General features: G+C 45.3%; 3 protein-coding genes across 3 annotated transcripts; 2 read left to right on the top strand and 1 right to left on the bottom strand.

Moving 5' to 3' along the window:
• Positions 1–549: 549 nt before the first annotated feature.
• LOC133885138 (transcription factor PCF7-like) lies at positions 550–7,905 on the top strand. The gene is made up of 4 exons (XM_062324796.1): positions 550–661; positions 3,021–3,025; positions 4,724–5,967; positions 7,457–7,905. Exons 1-3 carry the CDS (start codon positions 550–552, stop codon positions 5,939–5,941), a joined length of 1,335 nt encoding a protein of 444 aa, XP_062180780.1. The 3' UTR covers positions 5,942–5,967; positions 7,457–7,905.
• Positions 7,906–9,614: 1,709 nt separating this feature from the next.
• On the top strand, positions 9,615–11,570 carry LOC133921056 (RING-H2 finger protein ATL39-like). The gene has a single exon (XM_062365775.1). It carries the CDS (start codon positions 10,745–10,747, stop codon positions 11,438–11,440), a length of 696 nt encoding a protein of 231 aa, XP_062221759.1. The 5' UTR covers positions 9,615–10,744; the 3' UTR covers positions 11,441–11,570.
• Positions 11,571–17,883: 6,313 nt separating this feature from the next.
• On the bottom strand, positions 17,884–20,958 carry LOC133921065 (uncharacterized). Its single transcript, XM_062365786.1, has 3 exons — positions 19,023–20,958; positions 18,842–18,936; positions 17,884–18,283 (listed from the first exon to the last, which is right to left on the bottom strand). Exons 1-3 carry the CDS (start codon positions 20,752–20,754, stop codon positions 18,140–18,142), a joined length of 1,971 nt encoding a protein of 656 aa, XP_062221770.1. The 5' UTR covers positions 20,755–20,958; the 3' UTR covers positions 17,884–18,139.
• Positions 20,959–22,327: the final 1,369 nt, after the last annotated feature.

Here is a 22,327-nt window from a genome sequence, read left to right on the forward strand (position 1 = left end):
CCTTTCTGGCCCAGACTGGTCCAGACACTCGCAGGAGCCATATATAAGGCACGGTTGTTAGGGTTTGCTCAGCTCACCCTCATACCCTCGCCCCGTGCTTACCGCCACAGCCTCCTCTCAGCCCCTTTCTCTCTCCTCCCACTTACCTCCTTTCCACGCTAGGCCTCGAGCTCTGTGCTAGAGTTTCCTCTCCCATCGCCTCTGCCGCCGGAGATTTCGCGGGAACCGTGCCCGCACCGCATCCTGGACGACGTGGGTGGCACGTTTAGGATGGGGGTCGTGGGCAGCTCCGTCTTCCACTTCCTCAAGGGCACCTACAACTCCCCCAACAAGATGCGCCTAGCGGGCGGTGCCTAGGACATGCGCATGAACGTGCTGTGCATCGGTGGGAACTTCACCGTGTAGGGCGACCTCTTTTCCACCGTCAACTACGCTATGGTCTACGCGCGTCAGAAGGAGGACCCCTGGAACTCCATCATTTTCGGCGCCGTCATGGGTGGGTTCCTCTCCATGCGCTAGGGCACCAGCACAGCTGGGCGCTCAGCGCTCATGGGCGGGATCCTTCTTGTGCTCATCGAGGGTGTCGGGCTCATGCTCAACCGCATCCTCTCCAACCCGCAGAACCTCCCATTGTTTCCTGCCGACGACCCCAGCCTAGGTGGTAAGCTTGCGCACCTCCCCCCTTTATTTTTCGTTTCCCATTTCCCTTGCATTGATCCAATTCGTTATATGTGTGCTTCCCTTGCATGCTATTTGGGTATTTTACTTTTATTTTGCTTGATTTGATTAGTGCTTCATGCCATGGGGGGATGTGATTTCCATGGGGGAAGAAGTGGTATGTATAATGTTAAGAGCAGAATATATAATAGCTTTATCTTGTTTAATCTGTTTACAAGTGCATATTTATGTATTCCTAGAGCACATATAATCATGTACATAAATTATTTTCATTGGATATGCGCAAAGGTCCATATGTAGTTACTTCCAGTCTATAGCATTTTTTAATTGATCTTAGCTGTGAGGCAGGGAACAAATGTTCCTCTGAATGCCTAACAACTACTTATGCTACTTGTCACTTGCCTGATCTAGTTCATTGACAAAGATTATATTGATTCATATTAATCTTTTGCATCTTTTAGGGCTAACGCTTTTGTGGTGATCACTATTTTCATCAATGAAGAGCACTGAACTCCTACAAGTTAGTTGTCACTTTTATTGTACTTTTGTTGTTATAGTTATTGTCTCTGCATCTGTTTGGTCTTATATTTTTCTGATGTTGTTGGTGAAGTTCTTCCCAGTTTTTGCTAACTCCTTTAATTGTGGTTTGTTCCGTTCATTGTTATTAGGATGTTTGCTTCTATTAAACTAATTAAAGTTAGTCTCTGTTTTTCTATTCCAACAAGAATGTAGACAAAAAGGATTGTATTTGAAAACCTAGATCTTATCTTCTTATGCCTGGATGAAGTTATTGATGAAGGGTAATGCCTATCTTGTATATGTTAAGATTCAGTTCTTTTTATTCAATTCCTTTTTATGCCTAGATGAAGTTATTGTGATATGAAATATCGACATATGTTCCTTTTTCTGTGGCTTATATATCATTGTGAAAATCCACCCTTGCAGATTGAAGGTTAGACTTTTACCATCACTAATGAGGCATTGATTTGAATTCTTGAACATCACAACTGTGTAATGGATCCAACAACAACTAGTATCTCAATGTTACTTTTTTAAATGACCCAATTTAGATGCATTTTCTTGTGTATTTAAGGTTTACAAATTAACCTGTCTTCTATTTGTAGGAATATGGTGAAGAATTACTCCCTTCTATCCTGGATGCATTGAATGAGTTAAGATGTTGATAAATGTCATTCCTTTCTAGTGCCTGAAGTTTTAGATGAAAGGTCCAAAGATGTTTGGTAAACCTGTATGACAAATTCTTTCTGTTGTTATTCAGAATATAATTCTTTATGTTGTTATTCAGAATATAAATCTTTTTGTTGTTATTCAAAATATAAACAAGTTATGCCAATTTCTCCTCTCTCTTTTTCAGATAGCATTTCATCCAAAGTTTTCTTCATCCCGTGTTGAGGAGAAAAGAGCTATTCTTTCTGAGCTTTAGATGATGAACACAATTAAGTAGTCTTTAGTAATGCATCTGTAGTTTAGTTTAACACTAAATGTTTCGATGTAGTTTCTGTTATAGTATTTGCTAAATGAACAAACTAGACTGACCTTTGTTATAGTGCTTGCAAGATTTTTTTGCTTTGCATCTTCAGTTAGATTAATTGTGTCATCCATCATGTAAACAACAGTGCTTGCGAATATGATCCGATAGAACATAATAGAGGAAGAACAAAACCCATTTTTAATTTTCATTTATTTTTGTTTTTTAAACACACATTAGTGACAGGTCTGGACCTGATATGTCACTGATATGAAGTCATTAGTGACGGGTTTAGATCCGACCTATCACTGATGTGAAATCATTAGTGACGGATTTGAATTCGACCTGTCACTAATGTCACTGATGTAGACTCATTAGTGACAGGTCTAGACCCGACCCGTCACTCATGACTGCACATCAGTAACGGGTCTGGATCTAGACCCGTCACTAATGTGTGTCATTAGTGACGGGTTCAAACCCATCACTGATGAGTCCATATTAGTAACATGTTCGGAATAACGGAGATTTTACCCGTCACTAATGTGTTTTTTAGGTAGTGCATGAAGCTTATTTTCCAAATGAAACCGAAGACTTCAATTAAAGATGCAAACACTGTTAATTAAGGATTCATTTTAACATGTGAGGTGCAAGTATCTGTTTTGTAATAATGTATGCATATACACTACAAGATATTCAATCTTTACCGACAGTTTTTTACAAGTGGCCGATAATTTAGTATTCTTTAGTATTTTTCTCGAGTGACTGAAAAATTTTCTAGTATAAATTGGTATATTTCCTAACAGTTTTAGCAAATTACCAACAACATAATTCCTAACAAACTTATTATCCACAGCTATGGTATGTACTTAACCAAATATACTACAAACCGTTGGCCACTTGCAAAGAAACCATCGGAAAAGTTGTTAGTCGTGTAGTTATATATTTTTTCTGGTGTATTTAGCTACCAGCTAATTAAAGATCTTGGTAAGCACGTGGTATTTTAATATATATGAATATTTACTCCCTTCAATCCAACATATAAAGTCATTTAGGACATTGATACGGTCTCTAAAATAACACTTTAGCTAGCAATTCATAAGAAAATATATTATTTGAAAAGTTGTTTATTCATTTATGTTTAAATCGTAAAAAGTTTAACCGACAATAATCATAAAACAACTTATATATTTAGGAATTTGGATCCGAGGAAGTATTATAGAATATTCAACCTATGTATTAGACAAAGCAATCATCAGTGGTGGAGCTTGAAGAAAATCATTGAAGGGGTGAAATTAAGATAAACACAATCAATTTTGTATATTTGTTAGTATTCAAGTGACAACATTAATATTTTCCTAAATAATTTGTTGAAAAAGGAAGGGAGGACACGACCACCCTTGGCCTCCAAGAAGCTCCACCCATGGTAATAATCATTAAATATCATACAAGAATAACAAAATTACACATGTGCATACATACAGATGTTTCATTCAAATTGAGAGCTCATAGTCATACATAGCAAAATTCAATACAACCAAATAAAATGGACCCGAATAAAAACTACGTATGGGTCTAGCTAGTTGCTTAAAAGGAAATATAATTAATTAATGCCAAAATATCTGGATGATAATCGCAAAGCTCTTCTCCATCACATGCAGTTGCGCACAATTTTGCAACAGAATAGAGACAACCGAATAGTAGTACACAATCAGCTGGTGTATCATGCGTGTGCATGGGGCTGTCCAATTGGAGCAGCACAGTTTCTGCTGGAAGAGTGAGGGGAAGAATTTAATGTGGCTTCTCTAATCAATTGAAATCAGGAACTGAAGCAGAGAGGGACGTGATCTCAGCATAGTTTCTGCCCTACACCCTGACTCCTCCTGTCTCTGAGTCTGTCTGCGCCACCCTCTCTTGACTCTTCCCCTCTCCTGCATCACCCTATCACTCTATAGCAGAGTGTATAGCCTCTCTTTCTCTCTCTATACAAGCGCGCGCGCACACACACAAAAAGAGAAGAAAAGAGAGCTTGGAGAAGAGATATGATCTTCCTAAGCGCAATATAGCACCTGTCCTTCTCAAGGTGTAGGTAAGAAGGAGTACGTATAATAATTATCTCACGTTTTGGTAGAGAGGTCCTAATCTTTCTTTTTTTCACAGATCTTCTTTTCCTCACTTCCTCCCCCAAGTCACTGTAAGCTTAGCTAGCTGCACACAAAGAGATTGCCGAGATAAGATCTGCACTGCCCTCTTTTGCTTGTCACTTTCACAAAAGAGAGGCCGGCCGGCTGCACCAGGCCACCAGCGCTGTAGCTATTAAGCTGCTGGTGTAGTTCTGCCTTGTGCGGACGGATCGGAGTTGTGCTTGTGGGGTTCCCATGGCCATCAAATCTTTTTCCTCAACATGGCTAGCTGAGTGAGCTTTGGCGCGGCGCAAGATGTACATGGCAATCTCATGCAGCTGAAATAGCCGGTCTCTTTAGGTGATTAGTGCTTCTTTTCCTTTTTGATTACTAGCTTCTTCTTTCTTTCCGGTTGTGGGGAGTTCAAGTGAGGTAGCTCAAGCTGGAGGAGGACAAGAACCAGTTGTCCAAGGGCTTGGACCCTTGGGGCAACAACCCTACCGCTACCACCAGCACCTTGCACTACATGCTCCAGGAGAAGGAGAGAGCTGCGCAAGCGCAGGAGCAGCTCCAGATCTACCACCAGCAAGGGTTCAGCTATCTCCAGCACCACCGGAGGCAGCAGCAGTCGAGAGCAGGACTAGGCGGCGATGGGGTCAGCAGCGGCGACTCGACGCCCGTGGACGCCCTGACGACCGCATTCGGGAGCGGGCGGATCGTGCGGTCCGCGGCCGGGCGCAAGGACCGGCACAGCAAGGTGTGCACGGCGCGCGGGCTGCGCGACCGACGCGTCCGCCTCGCCGCGCACACCGCCATCCGGTTCTACGACGTGCAGGACCGCCTCGGCTACGACCGCCCCAGCAAGGCCGTCGACTGGCTCATCTGCAACGCCAAGGCCGCCATCGAGGAGCTCCCCGACCGGACCGAGGCGCCTCCGGCCGCGGAGGCTGCTGCAGAGGCCACTGAGCCGACCGAGCAAGTGACCTCGACGTCCTACGGCTTCGGCAACCCCGATGGCACCATCAGTGGTGTTGCTGGCTCGTTCATTCCTCATTCCGTCGGCGTGGATGATGTCTCCGGCAACGTCAAGTCCTTATTCCCCTCCTCGTCGACAGCCAGCACCACCCCCGCCCACGACGAGTACAGGGGCTCCCCGCCGGACCTCCTGTCGCGCACGACCAGCAGCCAGCCGCAGGAGCTTTGCCTCACCCTCCAGTCTAATCAGCACCAGATATTCAGCCATGTATCTCCGAACCATCACGATATGATCTCTAGTGCAGGTGTTCCAGGTTGGTCGGAGCACAGCCAGAGAATGCCGTCGTGGCATGCCTCGGGGAACGGCACGGGAGACGGCCGCGGCGCCGGTAATGGCGGCAGCTACATGTTCGGCATGGCGCCGCGGCAAGGGCTAGCAGACCAGAGCCAGCTCTTCTCTCAAGGGGAACCCCTTCAGTCCAGTGGCGGCTGGGCGTCAGCTCGCACTTGGCTAGACCCCCTCGCCGCAATCCACCAGCCGTCGGCTTTGGCTGGGCAGGTCGGGTTCAGCCATCTGGTCGGCGCCGGCGGCGGGTTCATGGGGTTCCTCGCGCCGGCGGCGGCGCAGAGGCTCCAGGGCGGGGACGAGCAAGGGAGCGAAGCGATGAGAAGAGACTGATGAACTCTCGTGGTGGTGCACATGAGGTGTGTGAGGTTTCTAATAACACACACTTCATTAATCTGGTCAGTTTGTATGTCATTTCATGTAGGAGTTTGGGTGATGTTAAATTTCTCATTAGCTGCTGCTATATTCATGCATGTATAACTAAGGTTTCATTAAGACGTTCCCTTGGAACTAGACAGCCGTTACTGTTGCATTAGCTGCTACTGCTGTTTTTTGGTTCTTTTCCTTTCATTATTCTCATCAGCATGAACAAGATAGATGTGGTGACGATGAGATGATCTGATCTGATCTTGATGGGTTTCTCCCCTTTGGACCTTTTAATGTTTCTTACCTCATTATATAGTTTAAGGAAGATTCCGGCCTTTAGCCAATTTGAAGGTTGTCCCTAGATCCTGATTCCATAAAGCCAGCCAATGCAACCTCAGCCTCCAATCCAATGATAACTTGATAAGTAGGCGATGCAGGAGCAGGAAGAAAGCAGCAAAAGGGAGCGAAATAAAGAAATGGCCGGTAACTGAATTAAAAATCAATTTATGCCAGTAGCCTTTAGCAGTTAGGAGTGCAAGTGCTGTTTGCTTCTGATGTCTCCATGGTCTCCATGCTGATAATGATGTGTGTGTGGGGCGGGATCTGCTCTCTACGCATGCCCGGACCTCTATTATTGGCAGTGAGTGGGATCTTTACCCTTTACCTCTTCCCGGTCCTTTCCTCTTTGTTTTCCTTTCACTGTTTGGGGTATCTTTCTGCTCACCAGGGACTGTGAATCTTCTGAAATTGCATGTATGTCATGCCGTACCCCAGACAATTGCATGACAGAGACTGAGACAATTGCATATCAACATCCTACTACTAATTTTGGCAGTGGCTCGCTCATAACTCGTCGGTGTTTGTTTCTGGTTGTTTTTAGCCTCGGGACTTGCTTCTTTGCATGCCAGCCTCCATATTCTTCTGAATTTGTTGGCCAGTTCATGGAAGCATATATTGCATATTCCCATGCATCTGTCTCTGACCTAGCTCGCAATAACCTACCGTAATAAACTCATATATGTAGCCTATGAAAAATCATGGAATTGTCTGAACTTTGGATAGGAACACTGACATCATATACTCGGGAAATCCATAACAGATCATAAATTCATATATGGGAAAATCCTTCTTTTTTTGTATGCGCTTTTGCTGCTGCAGACTTGCAATACGTTGTTGTAAGGCATAGCTGTTGTTAGAGAAAAGGATGAAACGCTATTAATCTAAATAATAGTGTTTTGTCACTACTCCATCAATCTCTCTCCCTCTCTCTTCTGCATTGGAGCTCAGCTAGCTTGCTCAGACACCGAACATGGTAGATAAAAGTATGGCATACAATGATTGCTGGCTCTGTTTCCCATTTGAAGATGCTGAGGATAGGTCACTTTCTACTGCCATAGGAGCAGATCCGCAGTTGCCAGCTATGGCCACTAGTACTCTCTTTTGCATGTAATGCTCACAGACCGTTGTTCTTTGTCGTTCTAGCTTGTGCTTCAACTACTACGCCAACACAAGAGGAGGCCTAGTTTGGAACACAGTGCAGAAATCTTCCGGGTATTATGCTTATCTCTCTTATAAAACTTATGTTTAGTACTACTCTAGTTAACTACACTGAGTTTGTGACATCATTTGCCTCTCTATATACGGAAATATATGATGCTACTACTAACTAATACATTCTATCACAAAACACATGCAATTAAACCTTTTTAAACTTTGACGAATGTAGTATAGATAAAATATTTAGACTCATCAGATTGAAATGATAACAGTAAATTCACCATCAAAAGTGCTTTGTGACTTTGTGTCATCTTACGTTTTTATAGAGTTGTTATGGACGTTTTCAACAATATTAGCTAAAATACAATTAGAAAAGTAATGGCTAAATTTTGATACAAAAACTGTGACGGTGTCCTAAACGCCGAGCAAAGGGACTGATCGAGGATTGTTTAATAGAGCACGCGGCACAAAAGGTTGGTAAAGGTCACATTATATTGTCGTGTTAGATATGCTAGCACAGCAAAACCGCCAGGGGTTTGTTTAGATCAGATGTATAAGCAAAACCTGTTTTTGTTAAATTAATTTTGGAGTCTACGCCTAAAAATTTGCCTTCGTTGCTTATATTAGGATAGAATTTGTGTCACAAAAACAAGATTTCCTAAAACTTAAAAAAAAGGGGTTTGACGAAGAACTCTTTCTCCTTGTTTTTCATCAAACTAGTTTTATCCAACAACATTTTCGCTGAACGTTTCCTAATCGAATAACAACCAAAAATTCGTTTTACTAAAACGTAGGAAGAAAAAAGCTTTTTTAGTACAATTATAAAAAATATGATCCAAACAACCACTAGAGGAAGATTAGCGTTGTCATCACCATGGTCAGATTTGGAAAACACTGCAACAACATGGCTGAATCAATGGCCAAAAAAGTTGAAAAATGGGTTCTTTACTCTTTAGGCTGCAGAAATAATGCCAGTGGCAGTGTGCTCTACCGAGATTGGCAGTATCTGTACGTAGAGAGAGAGAGAGAGAGAGAGAGAGAGAGAGAGAGAGAGAGAGAGAGAGAGAGAGAGAGAGAGAGAGAGAGAGAGAGAGAGAGCTGAAATAGTGACCCGATCAAGGTACCATGTATTGAGAGGGTACGTGGAGACGGTAGTGTGCGTCGCCTCACAAGTTCTCTTCAAAGGCCATCGCGCACCGTGATGCTCCGACGAGAGAATTAGGGCTCGCGAAAAGCGGCATGTACCCAGCTGCCAGCGCGCGACGGCATCTCGCGCGAAAGGCGAATCGCCACTCTTCGATGGCAATGGCATCTCCCCAGATTCCGTACGCGTGCCCATGCCGAACACGTCGGCGTCTCCCCAGATTTTCACGAGTGCACAGAGACCGGCTGGCCGGTGGCGCTTTCGATCGGTGAGAGACGATCGATGAGACGCTGACAGATAGCCTTGCATAAGTTTCATCGATCTCACCGGCCCCGCGGCCCCCTCCAAGGAATAATCATGCATCAATCCCATTTGGTCGACATCGGCATATATCAGATGGGCAGGGGTAACCAGATCGGAAATCGCGGTCGCTTTCGGAGATTCAGACAGGCAGCTTATCAGGGCGAAGAGCCATATTCCCGCTCATAAGCGTCGTCAGGCACGTTGATATGATGTCGATGGATGCTCGCGCCGAAGGTTGTGACTAGTGAGTAGTGAGGCAAGAAAGGATGTCCTGTCTGCGATCATGCAAGGCTGCGTGTGATAAATCGTGCAGCCAAAATCGAAGTCAAGTGGCGCTGGAGCCGTGGGTCAGATCGGTTTGAAAGAGATTCAACTTTAAAAATTCTTATAGCTAGATATTTTTAACTTCAAAAATCTATGAAAATAGAGCTACAGGTACACCGAAGATGTTTAGATGAATTATTTTATTTCTATTTTAGTATAAAAATAAATATTTAAATTACTTTATCTTAAACTAGAAATACAATATCTAATATGGAGCTAGAAGTTAAAGCTATGTCAAATAAAATCTTAATTACCACAGCTCCAAAAGACCAACGCCACATGCATGTTCGAACCAGTTCCGGGCCACTCCAAATCTGGCCCAATATCAAGTGGAGAGTTAGATCTGGGCCAGCCAGAAAATGGGAGTGGTGTTCTTCACTTTGTGGTGAGGTCTTTTTGCGCGTTGCTGGCTTTGCCCGAACTGAGATCCGGTTTTCTTCAGACTCTGAAGCCTGAACCAGAGCAGCCTTTTATACCGAAGCCTTGAAACAAGCGCTTATTGCCCCGAAACCAATTGAGGGCACGAGAGAGCAGAATCCCTTCGGGAGGTGAGCAGTAAACTCTTTGGAGAGTTGTATAGTTACTATTATTTATTTGTACTGACTGAAATCACAAGGCTACGAGAGGACAGAGGAGCAATTCTTGGCACGAAAAACGGACCAGGAAGGGACTTGTCCTTGCCGGCCGAGAAAGCTGAACGACAACTCCAGAAGAGGTGACAACTGAAAACCTGTCCTTGGTTAAGAACTCGATTGGCACTGCAGTTACTCCGGTCAGTATCTTCGATGGTGAACGATCACCGGCGCGATGGTGAGCCTTCGGTAGCCGACCAGACAGCTGCCGAGTGTCACCGCTTGTCACCAAGCAAGCAAGAGTTCGCAGAGACTCTCCTTCCATCCCTGTCTGTCCACGACGCGGGTGGCAGGCCTAGCTGCCAGCTCCGCGGCCAGAGTTGTTCGGAACCACCGTATCGGCGTCACGCGGTTAACTGCTCTGCCTCCATGGGCGCTCCGACGTTCGCGCTCGACGGTGCTGCCCGGCTCCTGGACCCCAGCGTGCCTCCGAGGGTAAGCAAGTACAGGAAACGAAAAAACCGCACCAAATCGACGTGTTCGGGCGCGATTCACGTCGCCGTCTCGCCACGGCGTGACGTCTCATCGGGCGCAAATGGCCACGTCGAAATTTCCATACGAGCTCCGCTTTTCCGCACCACCTTGCCGCGCCTTTGCCACACATGACTTGACAAGTATCCGAACCGAGCACTCGCCTCGGCTACGCCCACTACGCGCACCGCCCACGCCCCAGTCGGCGGGCCACGTCTGAAACCTACGCACCTAAGCAAACCCACTAAACAAACCCGTCGCAAGTCGCTTAAGCTTATAAGACCGGGCGCGCAGCTAGCTACTGAGCACCCCCACCAAACCGCGCCATCGGGTCATCTCACTAACCAAACAATTTGACTTGACACGAGCGTACGACACGCCGAGGAGAGGAGAGCGGCCATGTCAGGGATGAAGGTGAGCGACCCAGGGTCCGCGTGGTTCGGCGGCGGCGAGCGGAGCACGTCGGCCGTGCAGGGACACAACGTGCGGCTCATCACCACCGCCGTCGCCGCGTTCGTGTCCGTGCTCGGCCTCGCCCTCTTCCTGCACCTCTACGTCTGCCATGTCCGCCGCCGGAACCGCCGGCGAGAGGCGGCCAGCGCGGCCGTGCTGCCGACCACCGCGGCGGCGTCCCCGAAGGGCGGGCTGGATCCCTCGGCCATCGCGGCGCTGCCGATCGCGGCGTACGGGAAGGAGGTGGGCGACGCAGGCGGCTGCACCGAGTGCACCATCTGCCTCGGCGCCGTGCAGGAAGGGGACGCGGTGCGCGTGCTGCCCGCCTGCCGTCACGTGTTCCACGTCCCCTGCGTCGACACCTGGCTCGCGTCCAGCTCGTCTTGCCCTGTCTGCCGCGCTGCGGTGGAGCCGCCGCCGCCGGGCTCCGCGGCGTGCGTGAAGGAGAAGCTGCAGGACGCGGAGAAGGAGGAGGCGGGCAGCTCGGCGCCGGCGCGGGGGATCGGTGCGTCGTTGATGAAGATGCTGAGCAGGGAGAGGTCCTTGCCGCGGAGGCCACTGCCACAGGGTGCCGACGTCGACACCGGGGAGTTGTACGACTTGGAACGGCAGCAGCAGCGACAGCACGCTGTGAATAATTAGTCTGCTTTATATCTTTTAAAACTTTTTTACCTTGCAATTGTACATACAGCACTTGCGTGAGTGATTCAGTACTAAGAAAAGTGTGTGAGCTCTTAATTGTTTTTACTGAATGGAAGGGCTTGTTTGGAAATGAGTGATTTGTATCAAAATCTCTATCATTTTGTTCGAATATGAACAAAATCCTAAAAAATTTCAGGCGATCCCTATTTGGCTCTTTCAAACACCACCTAAGTCTTCGATGAGGTATTCCCTTATGCATAGCAGCCATGGAGGATGAACCTTGCGATTTAACTCTTTGTTCTGTTAAAGGCTGTGGATAAAGCTTAGTCAAAACTTTTTATACGCACTGCGTTTCCTATTAGGGAGTGCGTTGTATTTGATTTCATAATAGGTCTATATACGCTGTCATGGCTTGGCAAATATATGTGCAGCCCACTATACGCATTAAAATGGGGAATAGAAGAAGAGAGAAAATTCCAAAACTGTACTACCATGTAATGGCTTGCCGGTGAGGTGGTTTATCACACCGTCCAGTTTTGTACTGCGATTTGTGCTATGTACATAGTACAAAGAACATATTGAATGTACAAATCAACGTGCAAAATGAGTGGTGGGATAAGCCACCTCACCGCATGCCATTTGGGAAATCTATATTGGAGAAAAACCCACTCTTTGTCTTCTTTCCTCCTTCCCACTACTCCACCAATTGGCAGGTTTGTTATTTTATTGCAATCATAAATGTTTGATGTTCTCTCTTATATTTCGCTCTAAAGATGTCTAAATAAATCGTACAACATAGGTCGATCCGAGACACGACACTTTTTATATGACCCAGGTACGGCACGACACAACGGCTAACGGGCCGGGCTGACACGGCACGACGACTTCAGCCGTGCCTGAGCCGGAGCCGCAGCACGACCCATTTAATGTTCATATTTTTGTATTATTATATATAATTCATTTAGATTTAATACCATATAAGATATGTTGTGCAATGGTAGTGTGTTTAATTCACAAGTAGAAGTTCAGGTGTTCGATTCCGAGTGAAAGCAAGTTTTTATGATTTTTTCCAATTTTCGCAGGTTAACGAGCTGACGAGGCAAAAGAAAATCATCGGGCCTATCGTGTCACGGGCTGGCACGGCACGGCCCGGTCTTAAATGGGCCATGTTTGGGCTGGAGTCGCGGCACGTGGGCCGGTACGGCACGGCCCGTTTAGCTAACGGACCTAAACGGATCGTGCTTCAATGGACCCGTGCCGGGCCAGACCGGGCCGCCCATTTAGCCATCTCTGTTTCGCTCTGTTGCGCTATCAGAGTTTAAGGTCGACCTTTAAGTGGTTCTTTGGATATCGGATAGAAGGAAAATCATATTTGACTAGCTGTTTTCTAGAGTGTGACGAACTAAATCTTGTTAGTTGGATTAGCTGTAAAACAAAAAATAACAAAAATTTGGTATCTTAAAACTCATAATCAAGAGCCTTGTGGAAAAGTAATTTACCTATTTTCCTGCAAACTAAAAAATTAACGTTTGTATACCTCACAATCAAATTTAGCCAAACAACTTTTGCATGGATTCTATCCAATGAAGTAACAACTTAAAATTCATATAATACAACTCACACCAAAACGTGCTTACACATTGATAACAAAACAAATGGTCCAGGATCCTAATGAGTTTTAAGATCACATTTGCAACATTATGGATTCCCTAAGATGAGTCCACTAGTAAAAACCCTGTACGAGATATTTTTTAAATTGTCTGTGAAAAAGAGTTTCGACAAATTAGATTTGTACAGACGACTTGTTATTGGAACCATATGTACAAAGTTTTCTGAGTAAAAAAAAATCTTTTTCCTATCTACACCAACCCTCTATATTATTATGTAGGCACGGTCGCAAGTCACATGATTTTTCACGCAAAAAACCACGAGTGCGTTTTCTATGAGTCGAACCCGCAACCTCTAACCTTGGCGCGAACTTTCCTTACCGTCTCACATGTCGTTCGTTACTAACCATTGTATGAAAATAATCTATATAAGATATACGCTCAAAACGAGTGGGACACTATTAGTACAGACGTTTCTAAACTTAGAACTGTTTGTACTAATAATACAGACAATTCTAGTAGAACCATTTGTACTGTTTTTTTACAGACGATTCTAAATTAGAACTGTCTGTAAAAAAGGAACGGTACATACAGTTCTAAACTTGGTACAGACGATTCTAAGTTGTAGTTTGTAATCGTCTGTACTATAGCATCCCGCTTTGTTGCAACTGCTCATTGTCATTTTCTCGGACGGTTACAGTTTGGAGCTATTTGTCGTTTGTGGTACTTTTTGTATAGACGACTCTATAGATCCGTCCATACAGAGAGGTCCCACTAAATATATTATGTAGTGGTGGTCATGTATGTTTTCTGAAATCCATGCACCTTGTGCGATTTTTTTTATAGAAAAACTACAAATTGCAAGTGACTATGATGGTCACATAAAATGGCCCCTACTCGCTCTCTAAAGCTCTCATGAGAAAGACACTAGAAAGCAGTCCTGTCGATGCCATTTTACTTTACAGAGATATAAAAAGAAGAACAGTGGATAAAGATGACATCGGATAAGTTCACTATAATATTATGGAAGAACTACCCATTGATGCTACGAATGTGCAAGTTGACCATTGTGTCAATTTCTCTTCCCGTAACCACGCACGCACTGCTCTGTCATTCCCATATACTTATATAGTATTAGCACGCAGTGATCATTTATATTTTTCGTACAATGAGTGATCATATGTGTGTAAGTGCTGCTTCTCACACATGCGTACCGAAGAACCCTCACGAGTTAGCACTATGGATGTCAACCAGCCGAGCTTAAGCAAGTCTAACATGACAAGCTCAAGCTCGATAGTACTTGAGCCTAAGTTGCTCAACTCTGCTCGAGCTCAACTAAGTGGGTTTATTAACTGTTAAAATTAATAAATTTTTTTCTTTATTTTTAAAATTATAAAATTCTTAGATAGAACCAGGCTCAAGCTCGGCTAAAATCTCAAATTGAACTTTTAGCGAATCGACGAATACCTCGCTAGACACGAGCTTTTTTTAACGGCCCTAGTAAATACTAGCTAGCCAGCACCAACCGGGGGTCAGCTTCAGGACGAGGTAATCTGTTGCTCATGTCACCTTCATCCAAAGGACTCCCGACTCGTTGGTTCTCTCTGCACTTGTTTAGTCAGTCTTTGCATCTGCTGGAGGAAAAGCAGGCAGCGGGGAGTGCCCGTCCGACTCAAAAGCTGCGAGAAAGGTGGCCCATATTTGTTCTCCAACACGAAAGTTGCGGGCGGTGACTTGGAAAGTCGCCGCTTACGTCGCCGTACCGGCCCAAGAAAATTCGGTTAGATCGCCGTAAAAAGAGAAGGGATTCCAGCCGACTAGGCGAGTGAGTGCCTGAGAGGTGGTTGGATGGGGCCAGGGCCAAGCATCCAATCGCGCGAGGCGATGCAACCTCGGCTCGAGTTTATACGGCCTCGAGTAGTCGAGTGACTTTGGATTTGATCTATAGACAAATGGGACTTCTCCGTGTTTGGAGCGAGATAAACATGGCGAGTAGTAAACAAGTTTTAGGCATCATGGTAGCAGAGAACCTTGCCAAACGCAAAGTTGTTTATGCTCGTAGCAGAAGCGATGCTGCAATTTGGACCACTCGAGGGCACTGAGTGTTTCGGATGAGAAGGAATATATTCTTCGCCCATCGAAGATTAAGGATAAAAAGATAAGGTTCACCAGCAAGATAAAACTTTATGCATTACTTTTCTAATTCAACGGCTGACACGTGTAACTGAGAGTAAACACGTGACATACACAAGATAGGTATACGAGACTTTTCACTGAAAGATTCTTACGAGACCTTAGATCTATACCGTCCTTCTCTGATCCAACAGCTGATACGTGCAACTGAGAAAAAGGAGAAAGAACACGTAACATACACAAATAGAGACCTTTCTATAAAACCAGATCTCATAGATTTTTCTTACTATAAATCTTAAGTTTAATAGGCCGAGGATATAATAATGACAGCGCATCCGGAGTAGTAGGCCTATACGAGTAGCAAGATAAGTGAACTTTCACGCTGTGTAGCCAGGCTGTAGCGTTAACTACCGATGACTGGATTTATAATTTGGATAACCCTCGCTGCCTCTCTCGAGACCATGTGTACGTTCAGATGGTACATTCTTTTCTTTCGTTCTTCTTCTTTTTCTCCTTTTCTGAGATCATGACACTTTCTTTTCCGGATGGAGGGATATGTAAGAGAAACAAGGAACAAATCAGCACAATGGATGAAAAAAAGGGCAGTACTCAAATGGAACATAAAATGGCTGTATTACTTCTTACACCAGAATGGTCAGCATATCTGAAACCAGGGCTGGAGTCGAACATATGCAGCGCATCAAGTCTCATCAATATAGAGTGAGCTGATTACTGATTCATGCATCTTCATCTACAAGAAAGCAGGATTCAGAGCATGCAAATTGGACATCTGGTTGCAAGTAGTGCAAAAAAACCATTTGCCTCTCAAACCACATGACATGCTATAGAGTGAGTTCCACGACAAAATTGTAAAACAAATTAGCAGCGAGATATAAGTTCAAAGAATGGTTAGATGTTAAGGTATTTTAAAGGCAAAATTACAAGCTTAGCTGATAGAGTAGCTTTTAGATATTTGTCCATAGAAGGTTTCTTTCTCCCCTCCCCCCTTCTTTTTCTTTTTGAGGATTCGACTCTAAGGTTTCTGAAGCGCTCAACATGTTCATGGTCTCGAGTCTCAGCTAACAAAGGAGAGTAAGAGATTGACAGGTAACAAACAGTAGCTAGGCCAGAAAGTCAGAAACTGACGGGACGGTGATAGTCGCATCACAAAACCACACGTAATTGCACTTCGCAGCAGCTGACATTCCGGGCCCATCCGCAGCTCCACCTCGGCCTAGCCTAGCCGCCTGCCCGCCGCCTGCTGGCCACCGCCCATCCGCCACGGCTCTCGCCCCCACGTCTGTTTTCGGCAACTCCACACACGCTGAACTGCTGATTCTAATCTTGCTGCCTCCGCGGTGCAGGAGTGACATTGTTCTGCATCTTGCTGCTGTAGCGCTGTGCCGCTGCTACGATGCTGTTCAACAGGCAAACATGGAGCACTGATGCCAACTGCCTGGCGATGAGGCGATGGCTGGGGTCACACTCTCACACCATCCAGGTCGCTGGGCCCATCTGATTCAATTCACCAATTCCAAACGCTTCTGCGGCTGGACTGGAGTTGGCCAAAACACCTCTGGAGTCTGGACTGCACTCTGTTTTCGGCAAATAGCTCAGACAGACATGCAAAATAGTTCACCAGGCGTACATTCAGCATCCAGTAAGATGTAAGATTACCAGTCAGTTAAATATAGTCCGAACATCACTGACGACGATGTGTGACACTGTGAGTGGAACAGGAAGCACGTAAGTCTGAACTGATCATCTGATGATTGCAATGCTTGCTTTCTGTCAATAACTAGATTGCTGCCATTCCAGCCATACATATTGCCGCCAAACTGCCACCGTAGACAATAACCACCTGTCTCCTGTACGCATTCACAAATAGCTACCTGAAGCTGTAGCTAAAGCATCGTACATTCAGCTGCAGCATACGCACATATCCTTGTGCTGCACATGAACTTGCTTGTCAACATTTTTTTTCCAGAAGGGATTGCATTAATCCCTGGCTCGAACAGGAGCCAAGTTTGAGGAGGATAATACGAACTGAAAAAAGAGGGGAACAAAACAAAGAACAAAAGGCCACACCAATGTACTACACGTGAACTTGCTTGTCAATACCTTTTTTCCCCACAAGAAGGGATCGCATTAATCCCTGGATAGAACAGAAGCCAAGTTTGGGGTATTACAAGAACAGAAAAACAAAGAAGAAAGGGCCACACCAAGTCAACGACCAGGCAACCAAGCACCAGAATACACCCAAATATCCAATTGTGCCCCAAATCCACAACCACCTCCACCCAGAGCTCCTGAACTCAACCTGCTAACATAAAGATAGAAGCTTTCGCCCAATTGTACCACAGAAGAATTGACATGGTGTATTCCAGACATCAATACGCCCATAATAAACTTTCAAACTGGATTCCTCAACCATAAACATGACCAATAAACATTTCAAATTCTGAGTCACTCCCAAGTTATCATTCATTCCCTTATTACAGAATAAATCAAAGTAACAAATATGTATGAAAGCCTGAACCAGAGAAAAATATGAACCAGAACCGACTTCAACCTTCAATCCCACCACACATATTGCTTGAACTAAATCAATCTACTTCCTTGAATAGAACAAGCCAATACATTCTGCTTTCATTCAGACGGTAAAGTAGGATTCACCATTGTAGATGGCAATGTCAGGGCACATTTCTTGTCACTACTCAACAGAACTAGCAAAGTAGATAACATGTTGACGAAACTTCTCATTCATGTCTAAACCATAACACCATTCATTCCACTGGTTAAACCAATCTAACACAGTAATTAGTCAGAGATAACTTTACCACTATCTAAGGTCCACATGACAAAATTCTTGTGCAATCAGATCAGCACATTCACATGGCAATAAGTTCCACACCACCAACCATTCAACCAAAATACAAGCAGCATAACATTCTTTTGCCTAACTTGTGCCCTGTGAGGCTCCACCCCCATGACATGCTTCATCTTCAGAGCACCTTCCCTGAACTCCATTGGCATCCATGCTCTCCTCAGTGTTATTCCTTTGATCAAGGTTTGCAATCAATTCACCAAGGTGCTTTCCTCCCTGCACCACAATATCTTGTCCTCTTATGCTATGCCAAAGTGCCCAAAAAAAATTCACAATGAAGTTTCATAGTTAGCTAATTAAAAGCTTCACATATTGGATGCAGAACCTGACAGTTTTCTCTTTTAGAAAATTAGAACAGGTAATTTTGTAGTGAATTTCCAAGTTATGAAAAATGCATGTTGCATCAAGAACTGCCTAAATCACAAATGGTGAATAAATTTTCAGATTTAATTACACCTTCAACATATCAAACCATTGCCATTGTCTTGGCCAAATTGCCCCCATTGTTTTAAAAGACCTAGTTGCCGCAAACAGGTATAACAGATTATTCAAAGAACAAAAAGTGCTGAAGCACGCAATGTTGAGGAATAGGTCATTGAAACAGGAACCTCTGCTCTTGCCAGAGCTTAAGAAAACTAACAGGCAGAGTTAATTTCTCAAAAACTCCAGCATTTCACATCAAAGGGCCAATTATCACATATGAACCTGTCAACTCCAGTCGTAAACCCCCAAATTACCACCTAAATAACCATGTGCAGAAAGACTGCAACTCACATGTGTGGTGTTGCTGACACGACCTTCTTCACCTTCCCGATCTCTGTCCTCCGTCTTGTTCAGGGATGCTTCGCCCTCACCATCATGTTCCACGTCTGCAGATAGAATGTACATGAGTTGATTTGTGGAAGTTAGCATTTACCTAAAATGTAGATACTAAAAGTTCATAGTTGAGGCTTGCCTTTGTTGAGGTCGGGAATTGATCTGGAATCTTTTAGTCTTTGCAGTTCATGGTTGAGGTCTTCCATGCCCGTCTTCACTTCTGTAATCTTCTTAACAAGCTTCAAATAATATGAAAACCAAGTATGTTGAATCCTACTAATCTGCTGCTGCTGCTGATGATGCAGTTGTTGCACCCAAGTGCGACTCTGCTCACCAGCGATGCCAAGGACCTCCAAATATGAGTCAACACCTTCCCCACACAACATTTTGTTCCTGTACTCGTGAATTTTAGCTAAAGACTTCTTGAGTAACTCTTTGTATTGTTGAGCCATGCAGGACATCACCTTCATGTCCTTTTCAAGTCGGCACATTTCAGTGTTCCTCGTTTCAAGCTCCTCCAGTATATCATTCCCAGTAGCAGCAATTATGTGCTCCTTTTCCATCACCATCTCCTTAATGCGCTGTACTTCAGCTTGAGTGTCCCTGCATTCTTTTTCCTTATCCAAGTATCCATTCTCCATGCAAAGCACACGAACTAAGATTTGTTGTAGGTAGTCATTGAAAGGCGAAAGAGTTCGGCCATTACAAATGCCCTCTCCCTTATGCTGTTGCACAAGATAAGGTGAGATATACAAAGGGACATTTCTGATGACATGAGAGCTAGGGCCAACACCCACATTGTTTTTTTCATCGTCTTCGTCTTCAGTTTCAATTATGCGTTGCAGATTGGACCCAGGTTGCGACTTGGCCCCAGGGATCAACTGCTGAGGGCTTGAGGAGTCATCTTGCTCATCCAATGTGCAGAGGTGCCTGTCGAAAGAAGAATAATCAGCAGAACTCTGGTTGTTGGCATTTCCGCGAGCAACTCCTTCCCCGTCATCGCACTCCATGTCATGACCTAAAAGCTTGGTATCTGAAGGCAAGGAGTTTTGTGATCCAAGATCAGCATTTCCCTGGCTCAGTCCATGTATCTCTTCTCCCTCCACAAATGCTCTCTTACAATCCACAGGGACGTCAACAGCAACTTTCTTGCCCTCTCCGAATATTGGCATCTCTTCCAAGTCCCCAATGTTCGGGCTTATCCCATAAACCAAGGTCTCTTCCTCCTCCCCCACCTCATGTTCCTCACAAACAACCAGCTTCTCACCCGTCCACTGGCATTGCTCCAACATCTGACCTTTCCATCTCTTACGAAGGGGCAACCTCCCATCAATCTCGGGGAAAAGCTCCGGCCTTTGGTACTCCATCAGACGGAGGAGGTACGGCGAGTACCGCCGTGGCGTCCCGGCCACCACCTCCCCCTTCAGCACCGCCCACACCAACCCGCCCCAGTCCACCTCGTACGCCTTCCCCTCCTCCACCAACCGCAACGCGGCAGCAACCTCTCCGGACTCTGCTACGCCGTCCACTGCACCTCCCAGCAGCACGCGATCGCGGACAAAGCGCCCCACGGCTGCGATCTCCTCTGTGGACGAGAATATGGCCGCGTCCGCCTCCAGGGCGAGCCCAACCGCGCCCCGCGGCAGCTCGAGGGCGGCCGCGAGGTCGGCGGAGGAGGCGGAGACGGTATCTCCGCCGAGGGAGACGGTAATGCAGCCCGACGCGTCGTCGTAGGCGGCAGCGAGAGGGAGCTCCTCGGGCGGGTCGTGGAGGTCGAGCCGCGCGAGGGCCCCGAGCCCCACGGCGCCGAGCACCGTCGCGTCGCCGTGGTCTCCGCCTCCCCCGTCGCCGCCACGCTTGCGGTGCCGCATGGGGAGTTATCGGGGCTAGGGTTTGTGGCTTGGGTTGGGCGAGGCGGCGGGGTTTGGGTTGCCGGAGTTGGGGTTTTTCCGCAAAGTGGAGGGGAAGCGTGAGAGACGCAGGGGAGTTGATTTGAACAAGAGGTGGAAGTGGGTTGGGGCGCCACTCCGCTTCCCGGCTCCTGAGCTCGCGCGTGACTGAAATGTGGGTCCAAAAGCGTTATGGTCCCACCTGGCAGTGGGGTCACAGTAGTCTAGAGCGGCGTGCGTCTTCTGAATTGAGGAACGAGGAATACTGATACGTGGGATCAGATGTAGCGGTACCCAGCTGTCAGTGAGTGGATGCGGGAGGCGTTGGGTCAAAAGGCTCCTGACATGATGAAGGCGAAGCACGAACCTGGAAGCCGGAGAGACGGAAGAGAAGCTGGCTGGGCCCGCACAAAGCTATATGTACACGCAATCTGTACACTGCTCCGGTAGGTGCGCCCTGCAGTGCAATCGAGAATTTACTGCGCATTCACTTGTTCGCACAACCACACGGGTGAAAAGCTTGCCGATTAATATATGCATCTCGAACACAGAAATAGGTTTCACGTAAATTATAGGAATTCTTAAAAAGACGTTTCTCTGAGCATTTATATTGGTAAAAATAAAAAAATAGATAATATACATCGAAATATTTATTAAAATAGATAATATATTAGTGTATTTGTAAATATAGCATCTATGTTTGGTACTTAAAAATTGAAAACTTGATTTCGGAACCTGAGGCACCTAAAATCGATGGGTTCAACCGTATTCAAAATCTAAGATGCCGAATATGATACTGTGCACCGTATTTCGAATCAGAGCGGTAAGTTTCTTCATGATTTTTGGATTAGCAAAGAGTAAATTATGCATTTAACTTGGTTTAGCAAATACATTTTCTCGCAGAAAATTTCAACTTTTTATGAGTATAAATACTTTTATCACGTTGATCATGTTACAAGAAAACCAACAAAATTATTTCACTTGATTTGACGCTCAGGTGAATTAGTTATTGATTTTACAAGGTTAAACTATTTTTTTTATTTTTTTAACATCATTGAAATTCGAGAAAACCGCTCGTTAAATCGCTAAAACCGAGCGGTTACCGATAAAACCGAAAGGTTATTGACAATGTAGAAAAATGTGGAAAATGCGCTCGATAAATCGGCAAAACCGCTTGGTAACCGGTGCAACCCGAGCGGTTACCGTTCGGTCGATTCGGTCCTAATTCTCGCTGAATTTCAAATTTGATCCAGTGAATTTTGAGCGAATTCTCACTGAATTTTGAGTAGTTATCGCGATAACCGTAATTTTTCGGTTACCATCAGGTCTCAGTTTTCATGCTCCAAACGGTTTTGTAAACCTTATTCTGAGCATTTCCGTGTTGTTCTTGGCCGACTTTAAGATCACAAACTATATGCCAAGTTCAGCAAATATGAGTTCTGACTTAAAGAAATCGCTTATTTGGGGTGTATGTATCCGAGAACGGTGTTGCCGTTGACTAAGCAAAGTGCAAAAAGTTCTCAATTGGGTTCAACCCAAGAATATCACCAACATC

The sequence above is a fragment of the Phragmites australis genome, chromosome 1 (assembly GCF_958298935.1).
Source record: "Phragmites australis chromosome 1, lpPhrAust1.1, whole genome shotgun sequence".
Lineage (NCBI taxonomy): Eukaryota > Viridiplantae > Streptophyta > Magnoliopsida > Poales > Poaceae > Phragmites > Phragmites australis.